At 48.0% G+C, this 15,237-nt stretch overlaps 1 protein-coding gene across 1 annotated transcript; it reads left to right on the top strand.

The window, feature by feature from the left end:
- The first annotated feature begins 3,068 nt into the window (after nucleotides 1-3,068).
- PTMA (prothymosin alpha) lies at nucleotides 3,069-13,463 on the top strand. Its single transcript, XM_077290185.1, has 5 exons — nucleotides 3,069-3,264; nucleotides 8,836-8,910; nucleotides 9,170-9,260; nucleotides 10,782-10,855; nucleotides 12,429-13,463. Exons 1-5 carry the CDS (start codon nucleotides 3,211-3,213, stop codon nucleotides 12,477-12,479), a joined length of 345 nt encoding a protein of 114 aa, XP_077146300.1. The 5' UTR covers nucleotides 3,069-3,210; the 3' UTR covers nucleotides 12,480-13,463.
- Nucleotides 13,464-15,237: the final 1,774 nt, after the last annotated feature.

Raw genomic sequence — 15,237 nt, 5'->3', positions numbered from 1 at the left:
GAATCTGCAGCATGTGCACATACCCTTAGTCTTCGTCACCTCAGCTGCATGATTTACAGCAGATAGACAGTTTGAATACATGTGGGGATTCCTTAGCAAGCAGGCAACCCCCACATGTACTCAGGCTGGCTAGCAGCCGTAAATCATGCAGCTGCGTCAACCAAAACTAAATCTCCGAGCAGTTACAAATACTCAGAGACCACCCGAGCAACGTGTACACTCGCTCATCACTAGAGCCTACACCTTGAGACACTGGCAGCTACAAACAGCTCTCGCTCAGAGTAAGGGTAAGTTCACACTATGCGTTGTTCAGGTGTTTTTCTTCTACAGCAAAACCTAATCTCTTGGCAGGAAAGAAGCTGCAGAAAAAAAGCATGTTTTTCTTTTTTATGCTTTCTTGCTGCGGTTTTGACATGCTAGATTTGTCTCTTGTGCATGCTGATAAAGCTTAGTGTTGAAAAAAAAAGTCCTATTCTATAGAATCAGGTTTTGGCACAAACATCGCAGCAAACCCTGATACCTGCGTTTTTTTCACCACCCATTCATTTCAATGGGTGAAAAAAACACTGGAAAAAAACGCTGAAAAAAGTGACATGCTCAATTGTGCAACAAACCATGCAAAGAGCAAAATCCTGATGCCTAAAAAACCAAGCTGTGTGCAGGATATTTCTGAAATCTCATAGACTTTGCTGGCACTGTAAAACGCAGCTAAAGATTTGCATTAAAAAAGCTGCAAAAACGCCCAGTGTGAACTTAGCCTTCCAATACACAGCCCTCGTGCCGATGCAAGCGGCACACTACATCGGGGCGGTTTTACCATGCTGTAATCGATTTATTTTAATTGGAATCCGTTTGGGCTCCAATAGAGCGGACTTTTTTAGCGCTAGGCGCCAACTGATCCAGCTCGCCCAGAACAGCCTGTCACATGATCCGGTACACTGAAAGTGGGGAACTCTGTGGTGAAAATCAGCAACCATGTTATTTCTGAGCAGAATCTTTTTTTTTTTTTTTTCTTTTTTTTGCAGCAAGCAAGCGAGATTTCTACTATTTCTATCCTGAGTGAATTCCCATGCTCTCACCATAACAGGGCCAAGGGAGGTCTGTCCTACAGCCTGGCACTGCTTTCCTCAGGTACAGGCAGTGATATAGCTGTACACAGCGGCTCCTGCACGTTACTAATCCGTCAGGTAGCCAAATCCTCTCCCTGACCTAATACTTTCCATCCAGCTTCCTGACTCCAGGCTCCGGCTCTTGTCTCCGGGTTTTCCCAACGCCACGCTCTAGACATGACATATGATGGGCATTACCTCTGACCAATGGGCAGACGCAAAGCGTCAGTTTTGTGTTCGTTCTAAAGCTCTAACCAATCACACAAGCTTCTGGGCGTGTCTAACCGCAACCATCTCTACTAAGACCAATCATAGCGCAGATCCACGCAGTGGCGTCACTCTGTCTGACATCTACTTAGCGCCATGTTGTGTGTGGCACAAACGTAGCTGTTTTTACTTCGCATTCGTCGACGGTTTTGACTAAACGAGGGCATTTGGGGCTTGTTTCTCTGCGGCTGGCTGCTTGCCTGTATCTGTTTAGAGGCATAGTGGGTGAAGCGTGTGACTTTTACTTGGAGATTTGCGGATTATTCGGTGAAATGTGTGACCCTGGTTGTCCGGGCGCCATATTAGTTGTGGCGATTTCTTTCTGTAGCTAACGAGCGCCTGGACTTGCTCAGCATTGCATTATCTAATGGCCGCGTTATCACCGTGACGGAGCAGACGCCCCTCACACCAGCCGTGCTCGGGCTCTTTTAGCGGGTTTTTGTGTGAGGCAGAGTAGGGAGGGGCTGGGCACGGTCTCCGGCGGGTCCGGTAATAGTGTGTGCAGATCGTGTTGTGGAGCACAAGTGTGACTGGACACCGCTACGGTGCGTTACTAAACCGGTTCCAGTATAACGACTAGTCTGGCTGTGGAGGTGTTTTTTTTAACTCCTCCATGGCCAGCACATACAATGAAGGCAGCATACAGCTCCTTCTACTATTGTCCGACGCCATTGCCGTTAATAATCGGACAATGAGGGCTGAGCAGCCGCTGGACCGCGACAGTCTCGGGGCTGTGTGAACAACACAGCGCGCGCTATAGCTGGAGGTTCCGCGCCCTCACATTGCAGCGACTGTGAAGCGTCGGGAAACCGTCCCAAAGGCTCAACTGTTAGCGCCGCCTGAGGGACCTAGCGGCAGGGAGCGGTACTGCACCGCCGCTCGGCAGGGAAGGGGTGTGTGGGAGGGGAGCGGGGGACGGCGCGGGACGGAGAGCTGACAGTTGGGGGAGGGTTAATGGCGAATGGAAAATTTCCACTCCGTCTGCCCTTCACCTGAAGGGTTAAAAGCGGGAAAAAAAGCCCCTTCCCTCGCAAACCTTGCCTCGTGCGCGAAGGCTGCAGGCACGCGCGTGTTATATGCGCGCACACGACGGCGACGCCTGTAGCAGCTGGTCGGCCGATATTCTCCAGACTTCACGTACAACTCTCATCGTGCCGATAAAAATCGTTGCGTTATAGTAATGGGTTGTGCGCGGCAGCGCCCCGCACTGGGGATACTGTGTAAATGCACTGTGTGATCTTGCGCCTGTCATTTACCTAGGACAATACTCGGCAGTGTGCGCAGAGGGCAAGTAAATGCCCAGGGGGCATGTTTCACAATGTACGGGGGCTGCCCGGGTTTTTGTGTGTAATTTTGCACACGCCACTATCCCGCGCCCTCCTCTCCAGGAGAAAGAAAAAAAATCATATTCATTTGCATTGGATTGCCAAAGCTAGAGCTTCTAATGCTCAGCCACTGCGCATGCTCCGCAGACGAGGCAAGCGGCGCAGCGGTCACTGCTGGTACTGCAGCGTAGCGAGGGAAGGCAAACAAGCCCCCCTCCCCCATTGTTCGTGCTCGGACGAATCAGGAGCTGGGCATGCCTCACCCCCCTCTTCGCGGAGGACATTAACCAATGAGGTAATAAGAAGCCGGTGAGTTGCTCCTCCCACTAATCTATATTAAAGTCCCTGGCGCCGCGTGAGTCCTTCACTGGCAGTCACTATAAAAAATAAAAAAAGCCATCTTTGCATTGTTCCCGCACCAGCTCCCGCTCTCAGCCCCGGGATCTACCTGCACTCTTCTTTTTTATTTTCTCCATCTCTAGACTAGACTCTATTTTCCTCCATTCACCATGTCAGACACCGCCAGTGTAGAGAAGGACGCCAGTGTAGAGAAGCCAACCAAGGTAAGCGGCGGGTCAGCTGTGTGCCCCCATTGTGGCGGCACCTGCGCCCAGCACAAGTGTGGGACCGTGCTGCCTCCCGGGTACCAGATGGCGCCACACACAGGGAAGCTCCGGTGTGCTGCTGCCGCGGAGCGGCGTGTTCCCGGCCGGTGCCCACGCAACAGGGTGGGAGGACTGTCATCCCCCGCCACAGGAGCGATGCGCTGGAGAATGTCGGCGCGGCTGGACGGCAGATCTGCCCCCGGGCGGTGTGTGGGGAGATCGCTCACTGGTCCCCTGTATGTGTGGGGAGATCGCTCACTGGTCCCCTGTATGTATGGGGAGATCGCTCACTGGTCCCCTGTATGTATGGGGGAGATCGCTCACTGGTCCCCTGTATGTATGGGGAGATCGCTCACTGGTCCCCTGTATATAAACTGTAGGGGGAGATCGCTCACTGGTCCCCTGTATATAAACTAGGGGGAGATCGCTCACTGGTCCCCTGTATGTATGGGGATATCGCTCTTTAGCCCTCTGTATATATGGGGAGATCGCTCATTAGCCCGCTGTATATATGGCGTCATCTGTCATTACCCCCCTGTATATGCGCTGTAGGGGGCGATCGGTCATTAGCCCGCTGTACATATGGAGAGATCCCTCCCTCACTGGTCCCCATGTCACTGTGATGTGATGTCAGTAGCCCCGGTATAGACGGTCTATGCGCTGTATGGGGTTATCTGTCACTGCCCCTTTATATATGGGGTGGTCGGTTAGTAGTCCCTTGTATAGACTGCATAGTGTGATTGGTCACTAGGTCCCTGTATGTGTGCGCTGTATGGGGTAATGTCACTGCCCCCCCAAATATGAGGCGATAGGTCATTAGCCCCCCCGTTTAGACTATATGCGCTGTATGAGGAGATCGGGCAAGTGCCTCCTGTAGATATGCGCGGTGTGGGCTGATCGGTCACTTGTCCTGTCTCTATGATGTGATCGGTCCTAGCTGCCTGTGGACATGTGCTGTATAGTGTGATCGGTCACCAGCTCGCCTGCAAATATGTCCGATATGGGATGATCTGTATATATGCCCTGTATGGGATGATCGGTCACCAGCCCCGTGTATATCGTGTGATCGGTCACTAGTGCCTGTATATATGCCCTGCATGGGATGATCGGTCACCAGCCCCGTGTATATGGTGTGATCGGTCAGTAGCTGCCTGTATATATGCCCTGTATGGGATGATCGTTCACCAGCCCCGTGTATATGGTGTGATCGGTCAGTAGCTGCCTGTATATATGCCCTGTATGGGATGATCGGTCACCAGCCCACCTGTATATATGCCCTGTATAGGATGATTGGTCACCAGCCCCGTGTATATGGTGTGATCGGTCAGTAGCTGCCTGTATATATGCCCTGTATGGGATGATCGGTCACCAGCCCACCTGTATATATGCCCTGTATAGGATGATTGGTCACCAGCCCCGTGTATATGGTGTGATCGGTCAGTAGCTGCCTGTATATATGCCCTGTATGGGATGATCGGTCACCAGCCCACCTGTATATATGCCCTGTATAGGATGATCGGTCACCAGCCCCGTGTATATGGTGTGATCGGTCAGTAGCTGCCTGTATATATATGCCCTGTATGGGATAATCGGTCACCAGCCCCGTGTATATGGTGTGATCGGTCAGTAGCTGCCTGTATATATGCCCTGTATGGGATGATCGGTCACCAGCCCACCTGTATATATGCCCTGTATAGGATGATCGGTCACCAGCCCCGTGTATATGGTGTGATCGGTCAGTAGCTGCCTGTATATATGCCCTGTATGGGATGATCGGTCACCAGCCCCGTGTATATGGTGTGATCGGTCAGTAGCTGCCTGTACACATGCGCTGTATGGTGTGCTCGGTCGCTGTCCGCCTGCACATATGCCCGGTACTGGCCCCGGTGTCGCCCCGGAGGCAGAGGCTGCTATCTATAGCCCTGTCTGGCCAGTGATGGGCGATCTCGTCACTGCTGGCAGAGGCGTCTACAGCTGGCAGTGCCCTCTTCTCGCCGGGCGGCTTGTGTGCGGGCACTCCGTCCATACTGCGGATGCCATAGCCGGTCTGTATCCCGGGTAGAGATCGCTGCGATCCCCAGCGGAAAGCCTTTGTTGCCGTGCAGGGGTTAATAAGGTCCCAGCTGCGCGGCGGAGTTCTGATGGAGGGGGAGGGCTCTGCCACTTGTTTGTGTTGTACACAGTTCACCACGTCCACCGGCTCAGTCCCGGGAGACGCTGGAGCTACGGGACTCGGGGAGGGGGACAGATGGTAACCGGATTAAGCCGCAGAGCCTTTAATGAGCGGTGGGGGAGGGCTAATTACTGGCCCCGCTCGTGGCACGGAGGCTACCTGCGCTGTCACTTCCTACAGGGACAGTGCTAGATGGGGTCGCCTCTTTAACCCCTCCCGTGCCGGGTGGCTAGAGGTGACCCTGCACATCACGGTAGCGGCTATCGTTTCCAGTGACACTGGCTCGTCAATTACCATGTTACCTCGTTTATTCTATACATCATTGTTCACCCCCAGCGTGAAGCCCGTGCGTCACTCCCCAGAACTTGCGTTGAACAGCCTCCTGGGAGTTGTAGTTTCTCCGCCTGTTCTCTCCGGGCGTGTCTGCTAAGGGAGTAAGGCGCGCCCAGTGGTAGCGCTCTACAAATCCCGTCAGCCTGTGCGAGAAATGTGGGCCGGGTCTAGGAGGCTCCAGCCAATGAGCGGCTCCGGAACCCAGGAGAAGGACAGGGGCGGGGTCAGGAGCCCAGAGCCGGCCAATAGCGGCGGGGCATCCAGGGCTCTAAATTTGAAATGGGGTTTACAGTGTGGAGCGGGCCCCTGTCAGGTGCAGGTAGGTGTGTGGCCGGGAGCCCTGCCAGCTGGGGAGAAGAATCACTTCTGCTATTGGTGGGGGAGGACACATTTTGCTCAGTCTTACTTTGGGCTTTGTGTTCCTGCACGTTCAACTTTGATGATGAGCTCAGAAAAAGCCAGATCCAAACTACTGTCAGAATAAGCTCCCTGGCTGATCCTCTGCTAGTCATACTGCCTGCAGTGCCGTGTAGAGGCTGCAGAAGGTGAACGGCCACATTGTTACTGATGCTCGATACACACATTCAGTTACTGTATCCCAAACCACCCTATCATTCAGCGATAAGCCCGGCAGGTCCCCATCAGCTGCTGTGTGCTCATATGGCACGTGTAAGGGCAGTTCAGTGTGGGGGGACTGGTCATTGCAGAATGTGATCCGCTCCCCCATGTAGGAGGCTAGATCTGCCTAATTGGATCATTATAGTCATGCAAAAAGGAACAGCACAAGTCCTCTACTTATCTCTGGGTGCAAAGCCTCCAGGCAACCTGTCCACTGGTTATCCCAGATCCATAGAATTCAAAAAAGAAGGCAGCACTCCATTTTCTTAGTAAATATGCAGGATTTATTCAGACCCACTTGTCTGGGCAACGTTTCGGCTCCAAATGAGCCTTTCTCAAGCCTTGTGGCTCATTTGGAGCCGAAACGTTGCCCAGACAAGTGGGTCTGAATAAATCCTGCACATTTACTAAGAAAATGGAAGGCTGCCTTCTTTTTTGAATTCTATTAATTGGATCATTAGTGATACAACAAAAAGTCACTCATGTATGGCTCAGGGTTACTACAGCAGCACTGCCTCTCAGGTTAATTTTCACAATTTGAAATCACTCGCCCCTATCAATCAATGAGATGTGTGTGTGTGTGTGTGTGTGTGTGTGCGTGTGCGCGCACTAATCTGTTAGGCCAGATTGGGCTGTGTGTGTGTGTGCAGGCAGTAATCTGTTAGGCCAGATTGGGCTGTGTTACATAGTTATTAAAGTTGAAGGAAGACTTTAAGTCCATCTAGTTCAACCCATAGCCTAACCTAACATGTTGATCCATGTGTGTGCAGGCAGTAATCTGTTAGGCCAGACTGGGCTGTGTGTGTGCAGGCACTAATCTGTTAGGCCAGACTGGGCTGTGTGTGTGCAGGCACTAATCTGTTAGGCCAGACTGGGCTGTGTGTGCAGGCACTAATCTGTTAGGCCAGATTGGGCTGTGTGTGTGCAGGCAGTAATCTGTTAGGCTAGATTGGGCTGTGTGTGTGTGTGCAGACAGTAATCTGTTAGGCTAGATTGGGCTGTGTGTGTGTGCAGACAGTAATCTGTTAGGCCAGATTGGGCTGTGTGTGTGTGTGCAGGCACTAATCTGTTAGGCCAGATTGGGCTGGGTGTGTGTGTGTGTGTGTGTGTGTGTGTGTGTGTGTATGTGTGTGTGCAGGCACTAATCTGTTAGGCCAGATTGGACTGTGTGTGTGTGTGTGTATGCAGGCACTAATCTGTTAGGCCAGACTGGGCTGTGTGTGTGCAGGCAGTAATCTGTTAGGCCAGATTGGGCTGTGTGTGTGTGTGTGCAGGCAGTAATCTGTTAGGCCAGATTTGGCTGTGTGTGTGTGCAGGCAGTAATCTGTTAGGCCAGATTGGGCTGTGTGTGTGTGTGCAGGCAGTAATCTGTTAGGCCAGATTGGGCTGTGTGTGTGCAGGCAGTAATCTGTTAGGCCAGACTGGGCTGTGTGTGTGCAGGCACTAATCTGTTAGGCCAGATTGGGCTGTGTGTGTGTGTGTGTGTGTGTGTGTGTGTGTGTGTGTGTGTGTGTGTGTGTGTGCGTGCGTGCAGGCACTAATCTGTTAGGCCAGATTGGGCTGTGTGTGTGTGTGTGTGTGTGTGTGTGTGTGTGTGCAGGCACTAATCTGTTAGGCCAGATTGGGGTGTGTGTGTGTGCGTGTGTGTGCGTGTGCGTGCGTGTGTGCAGGCACTAATCTGTTAGGCCAGATTGGGCTGTGTGTGTGTGTGTGTGTGTGTGCAGGCACTAATCTGTTAGGCCAGATTGGGCTGTGTGTGTGTGTGTGTGTGTGTGTGCGTGTGCGTGCGTGCGTGCAGGCACTAATCTGTTAGGCCAGATTGGGCTGTGTGTGTGTGTGCAGGCACTAATCTGTTAGGCCAGATTGGGCTGTGTGTGTGCAGGCAGTAATCTGTTAGGCCAGACTGGGCTGTGTGTGTGCAGGCACTAATCTGTTAGGCCAGATTGGGCTGTGTGTGTGTGCGTGCGTGCGTGCGTGCGTGCAGGCACTAATCTGTTAGGCCAGATTGGGCTGTGTGTGTGTGTGCAGGCACTAATCTGTTAGGCCAGATTGGGCTGTGTGTGTGTGTGTGCGCGTGTGTGTGCAGGCACTAATCTGTTAGGCCAGATTGGGCTGTGTGCGTGCGTGCGTGCAGGCACTAATCTGTTAGGCCAGATTTGGCTGTGTGTGTGTGCAGGCACTAATCTGTTAGGCTAGATTGGGCTGTGTGGTGGCAGATATCTTGGGTCTCCCATTTAGGAATATTGCCATATTGCCGCCCCTCTAATTATCACCATGCAATGCTGGGTCGTGTGGTGCTAACATTGAAGCAAGAAATGCCCTATAATGACAGCTGAACAAGTGTTTGTCATCTTCCACCTGGGAGTTGGTAGAAGTTGAGTTCTCACAGACTTCTCTCTGTACAGGACTTGAAGGCAAAAGATAGGGAAGTTGTTGAAGAAACAGAAAATGGAAAGGAGAAGCCAGCAAATGGAAACGCAGTAAGTGCTCACTGTACTTCTATGCTGTAGTGCTTGCACAGGCCTCTAGAGGGCTCTGCAGTGTAATCCGTGCTGCCATTACCTACCAGCCGTTTCCCTGATTGACTTGTTTTCGTTCACTTTACATCACAAATGGGTTTTCATATTATTTTTTTTTTTTTTTTAAATCTGGCGAGCACTAAAAACCACCTGCTGTGATATAATGGGGTATATGGGGCAGAACTAAACACTGTGTAAAGACTGTAACACTTAACTTTAGGAGAATGAAGAGAACGGCGATGATGGGGGAGACAATGATGGGGATGAAGAGGAAGAGGTTGACGAAGAAGACGAGGAGGATGAAGTAGAAGGTGCGGTTTCATTGAAACTTTTTCTTTTCTTTTCTTTTAGGAACAAAGGGAAGTGCAGTGAGATGGAATTGTTCTCTACACCCCAGCACTAACAAACCCTGATACATCAGATTGGGGAACTGCTAGGGAAGGGAAATTTCTTTCGCATGTATGGCACTGATTCCTTTAAAGTGAACCTGTCAGCTGGATTGTGCTCAGTAAACTACAGACACTGTCAGGTTGGCACAGTTCTACTGATTAAAGTACCTCGGGTGATGAAATCCATCTTGTGGTCGTTGTTTAATCTGTATATGTAGTTTTCAGATAATGAGATTCTCGTGCTCCAGGGCGGCCTGTGGGGGGGTCTTTATGTGGTGCTCTGCTTACATATTCATCTGTATTGCTTATGACCGGTCACTGATCATTCAGTGATCTGCCCCCTATTTTACATACTGCATATACTATTGTGGTGTTAGAAAAAAACATTTACATTAAGTAAAATGGTGGCAGTGTTACGCCATAGCATGAATCGCATTATGCATATAATATGGTAGGGTAAAAAAATGAAAAAAATAAAAAATCATAAAAATGACGCCACAGTGCATGCTTAGTAGCATCTATAGCGTTCCGATAGAAGCTACTGTGCAAGGGCTGGTGTAATTTTGCTGTAGCCACACTTTATTTTTTTTTTTCCTCCAGCAAAATGGTGGCGCAGTAGCATCTATCAGAATGTGATAGATGCTACTACGTATGCGCCGCCGACGCCATATTGATGAAGAAAATTTTTTTCTTTTCCATATGTGCATAATGTGATACATGCTATTGTGCAAGCGCCGCCGCCATTTTGCTTAGTGTAAATGCTTTTTTATCAAAATAGTATATGCAGTATGTAAAACAGGGGCAGGTCAGTAAGGTTTCGGAGTCCTATCATAAGCCCATACAGATGAATATGTAAGCAGAGCACCACATAAAGCCCCTTACCACCCCACAGCCCCGCCCCGGAGCACGGGCATATCATAAACTGCAAATAAAGATTAAACAACCACAAGATGGATCATTGTAATCAGTATAATGGCGCCAACCTGACACTGCCTGTAGGTTACTGTGCACAATCCTGCTGACACTTTGCTTTAAAGCACTTTCTTGCAAAGATGGGCCTAGTATTTTGACATGATTTTTATTTATATATATATTTTTTTTTTATTCCCCCCCCCTGCAAAAATCTTTCCAGAAAAGTCTTTTCTTTAGGGATGGATACTTCCATTATAATTCGACTCCAACAACTAGCTAGTTTTATATTACCAATGTTATTTTAACTTGGCATCCAGAATGCAGTCAAGTGTCCCAGGTTCCACGTGCCATGTGAATAGGGCAGTACATTGGCAGGGGCGCTGGGTCAGGGCAGACAGTGGAATGTAGTAATGGGTAACTTTATGCATTTCACCTAACTGTTCTGTTTAGGGGATAGGATTCAGTAGTTTGGCTTAGCGTTGTCCCAGAATTAACTTTAGTTTTCTATTAAAATATGATTTCTTTTCCTAGGAGATGATGATGAGGGTGATGAAGATGATGAAGCAGATGGAGCCACTGGTAAAAGAGCAGCAGAAGATGACGATGTAAGTGGGGGGAAAAACAAATAAAAAAAACAACAACCCAGAACCTAGCCACAGGATGGTATTAGAGAGCACAGATGAATTGGCGATCATATCATACAATTTGCCTCTTAGTAGCTGCTAAAGGTGGCTTCCAATAGAAAAGCCATCAATGTCAGTGTGCCCTTAAAGGGAACCTGTAAACAACAACCAAAAACAATGTCTGTGTAACCCTTTAAAAGATAAGCAAGTTGATCTCTTTAAGATCCCAAAGTGATGCTCCTTCATCAGAAATCACATTTTTAAGTTTTTTTTTATAAATGTGCATGGTAGCATGAGGATGCACTTACATCTCGTCAGCCTCCCGCTGTTTTCCCTGCCTAGCGCCACTCTTCTGTTTGACTGGTCTCTGGCTCTAGTATGTGGCAGGGATTACAGCATGGGGTTAAGAAACTCGAAGTGCATTGCCATGCCTAATGCACTTGCAGACACATAGATGGAAACCTTCAAGACATTGCAGGTTCGTAGCTTCAGGGTCATAAAGGGATTAATTTGCTTTTCTTTTAAAGGGCCAAGCAGCCATATACAGCTTCCCAGTACATGGACAAGTCCTTTTTTGTTATAGAGGTTGAAACGCCAAAATATAGTATTCTAGAATTGCATCAATGTGTTAACATTTCCAGCAATGTTGGTTCCAATCCGATGAACCGTAGTGATCCGAGGGGCACACTTTTTTTTTTTTTTTTTCTTTTTTTCTTTCTTTCCCCTCAGGTGTTTTCATGGAAATATTTAAAACTATAGCCTCTTCGAAACTTAAAATTACGTCTGAAGGGAATAGCACTACAGCTGTGGATGAGTTAAATGGTCAGACTTGGGCGTACCGTGCACCAGTGAAAAACTGTTGCCCTATTGGTTTCTTTTTGGATATTTCCAAATTTATATCCCTTTTTGGTACTAATAATATTGATATATTGCTCTTCTAAAAAGTACTCTTTAAAATTGTTTTAATATAGGCATTTCAATTAGTGTATGTAATCTTTAAAGGACACGCAACCCATAAATATTCTAGACGTTGCTTCCTACCCTACAAGTGATGTTAAAGAGGTAGATGGAGTATAAGGCCGGGGTCACACTTGCGAGTGCAATGCGAGAAACTAGCGCGAGTCTCTCGCATCAATACCCGACACTTGGCACCGGAGCGTGCGCCTGCATGTATTTCAATGCAGCTGAGCGCTCCGGTCCGAACCGCCGGCGGCAGTGCTGGGTATTGATGCGAGAGACTCGCGCTAGTTTCTCACACTGCACTTGCAAGTGTGACCCCGGCCTAAGCGGTATCATCGTTCTTCCAAGAGCATTGATTTACATGAAGACTGTTCAGGGTAATAAAACCCAGAATATATCTGCTCCATGGGGATATGTGGGCTCTGACATGGGACAACCTATGATCATTTGTCGGGACATTCTAGCAAAAAAGATGGTCTAAACCATATGGTGGAAAATTAATAGGACTAGACCATAAAGGTGTGTGAGTGGGATTTTCAATGTATGTCAAGTATGATAAAATGGATATAATTTTTATTTTTTATTTTTTTCCAAGGACGAAGATGACGTTGAAACAAAGAAGCAGAAAAAAGATGAAGATGACTAGAGAGGGGCTATTCCCTGTCTCAAAATAAATTCTATATATAATCCTTCTCCACCGCCTCCCCACCCTTACCACGCTCAGAATATGGTCACTGATAGTGATGCATCCGTCCCACCCTACTTTCTCGCAGGCTCCCATGGCCCTTCTCTCCGTCCGTGCACATTACTGCGTCTGAGGCGCAAGTCAATGTGCCCTTGGTGCATTCTTTTTAAAACAGCCCCTGGCCCTCTTTTAGCTTAGTGGGTCAACCCTTTCACTGCCAGTTTGGGGTGCATTCACTTGCTGTCCTCCCCAGTCCTGAGAGGAAAAATTTTAAAAGGGGGGTGAGGATCACAGCAGAAAAACAAAATTGCTTTTCCTTTTTAAAATTCTGATATGGGAAACTAAAAAGCACCCTTGGATTGGGTTCCTATGTTTGTATTTTTTATTTACATTTTATATTTTTGTACATATTGGTATACAGCTGTCCTTTTTTCTGTACCGGGAATCCGGCTGACAGGGTGTTGGGCTTTTAAATTACAAATGTAACTTTATTTTAATTTTTAAATTGCACCTATAGTTTTCTGCCATTTGAACCCCTGATGCATTTTTGTTTTCTGGGTGGGGTGGTAGGTAGGGTGGAGTAAGACCAGGGCTGTTTCTTCTCCAAGGGGAGCATATGGAGAAATCTTTACAAAAAAAAATAAAAAAAAAAGTTGTTACAAAAAAAACCTAAATAAATAAGACAAAATTCCCATATAAGAAAAAATATTCTGATCATTCCAGTAACTTTTTACTTTTTTTTTTTTTTGAGCATATTTTTAGCTGTACTTTTAGATGGGTTTGGATGAGTTAAATGGCCAAAGATATAATTTTTCTTTATTTTTATTTTTTTTGTTCTGTCTGAAGTTGCTGTTTACTTTGTCATTTCTTGGCCTGGCTGGATGTGTGCGGCAGTATTGTCAATAAAACTGCAATTTTAATTTGCAGGCTTTCTTTTTGTTTTAACAGTGTGGTGTTTGAGTCTCGTGATTTATTCATTAAGACTTCAATTCATCAAAAATGATGGCACTCAAAAGTAACCTTACATTGGGCTATTTCCTGTACTAGGTAACTTCCAAACTTTCTTACTAGACCGGATTAAATATAATTTAAATGGCTAGTTATAGGATAGTAACTGTATTTTCAAGCGTATAAGACGACCCCCAACTTTTCCAGTTAAAATATAAAATCTTCTCAAAAGTCGGGGTTGTCTTATAGGGTGGGTGCGGAGCAATCTGCGGTCGCCACATGTGGTGGGGTAGCAGTCCTGATGACTAGGTGAGGGGGCTCCTCACTGGGAAGGTGTAAGTGAAGCAAACTGCAGGAGTTCGGGACGCCCGGGCTATGGAAAAGAGAGTGGCGCTGTGCCCAGAAAAACACACCTCTTTCACCTGTCTGGCCTGCCCTTGTATCCTATTACCTCCTTCTCTGCCTCTCAGATCTCGCTCCCGAGGACTGCAGTGAAGCGGCACAGGCGTGCATGTGCGAGATCTGAGAGGCAGAGAAGGAGGTAATAGGATACAAGGGCGGGCCAGATGGGTGAAAGAGGTGTGTTTTTCTGGCCACAGCGCCGCTTTCCTTTTTTTCCATACCCTGGGCATCCCAAACTTCTGCAGTTTGCTTCACTTACACCTTCCCGGTGAGGCGCCCCCTCACCTCGTGATCGGGACTGCTTGCCCCACCATAGGAGGTGACTGCAGATTGCTCCACACCTGCCCTATAAGACGACTCCTGACTTTTGAGAAGATTTTAAGGGGTTAAAAAGTCATCTTATATGGCGGAAAATACGGTAACTAGTTTTGAACACATTCATAGGTCACAATCCGGTAGCCATATGAATCGGAGAGACATCGGAACGCAGTGCACGGACTGGCCATCGGCTCTCCTGACCCAAGTGTAACAGCTGCATTGAAATTCATGCAGCTGTCAATCTCGAGTAGGGAGACCTGTTAGCCAGTCCGTATATTGCGTTCTGCTCTCTATGGCCAACTGACTGCATCCTAAGGTTGAACTCAGACATCCTTGAAACACGATTAGTCTGTGGCTTGTTTATGGGTCTCCTGACCTGAACTTGACAGCTTTATGGCGGTTTAGTTGAAATGAAAATCGTGGCCAGTCTCAGTGTACATGGATACCGATTAAAGATTAGCGAACATGCTCTGATGAGGTGTTATCTGAGCATGCTCAGGTGCTAACGGAGTGACTTCGGCGAGCTCGAATAAATGTGTTTGAGTCCCCGCGGCTGCATGTCTCATGGATTGTCTCACCCTGCATGTGTTGTGGCTGTCTAGCAGCGGTCGGACATGCAGCTGTGGGGACTCAAACATAGATTTCAAGCACGCTGAAGATGCTCAGATAACACGTTCGCTCACCACTAATATCTATATGTATGGTGTAAGTCTTCTAGCCAAATACATACTTATAACAATATAATGTGCCATTAATTTAACATCTAAAGTGGTGACTGTTAGAAGTGCATTTATAGTGTCTGAGAATCATTGAAAGTATATGTAATAGCCTGTATAAAACGAGCCTGCCATCAGATCATTTATACTGGTAAGTAAATGGTGATCAGCAGCGCATTCCCTGTTTACAGCATGATGCTGTTTGAGGACCAAATGATCACATTAACAATTGTTCTGTTTTTGTCAGGCTGCATTCACACACATTAGTTACGCTACAGTGGAAATTGAACAACCCTGTACAGCTGTCTTTCCATTGTTTCTCTGCACACACATTT

The sequence above is a fragment of the Ranitomeya variabilis genome, chromosome 2 (assembly GCF_051348905.1).
Source record: "Ranitomeya variabilis isolate aRanVar5 chromosome 2, aRanVar5.hap1, whole genome shotgun sequence".
NCBI lineage: Eukaryota > Metazoa > Chordata > Amphibia > Anura > Dendrobatidae > Ranitomeya > Ranitomeya variabilis.
This window is presented reverse-complemented; position numbering and strand designations above follow the sequence as displayed.

What these genes read in the sequence shown, in the direction of transcription:
- PTMA (XM_077290185.1), top strand. Translation starts at nt 3,211, where the DNA reads ATGTCAGACACCGCCAGTGTAGAGAAGGACGCCAGTGTAGAGAAGCCA. An exon ending in GTGTAGAGAAGCCAACCAAG is followed by an intron (nt 3,265 to 8,835) that starts GTAAGCGGCGGG and finishes CTCTCTGTACAG; the next exon opens with GACTTGAAGGCAAAAGATAG. An exon ending in AGCCAGCAAATGGAAACGCA is followed by an intron (nt 8,911 to 9,169) that starts GTAAGTGCTCAC and finishes ACTTAACTTTAG; the next exon opens with GAGAATGAAGAGAACGGCGA.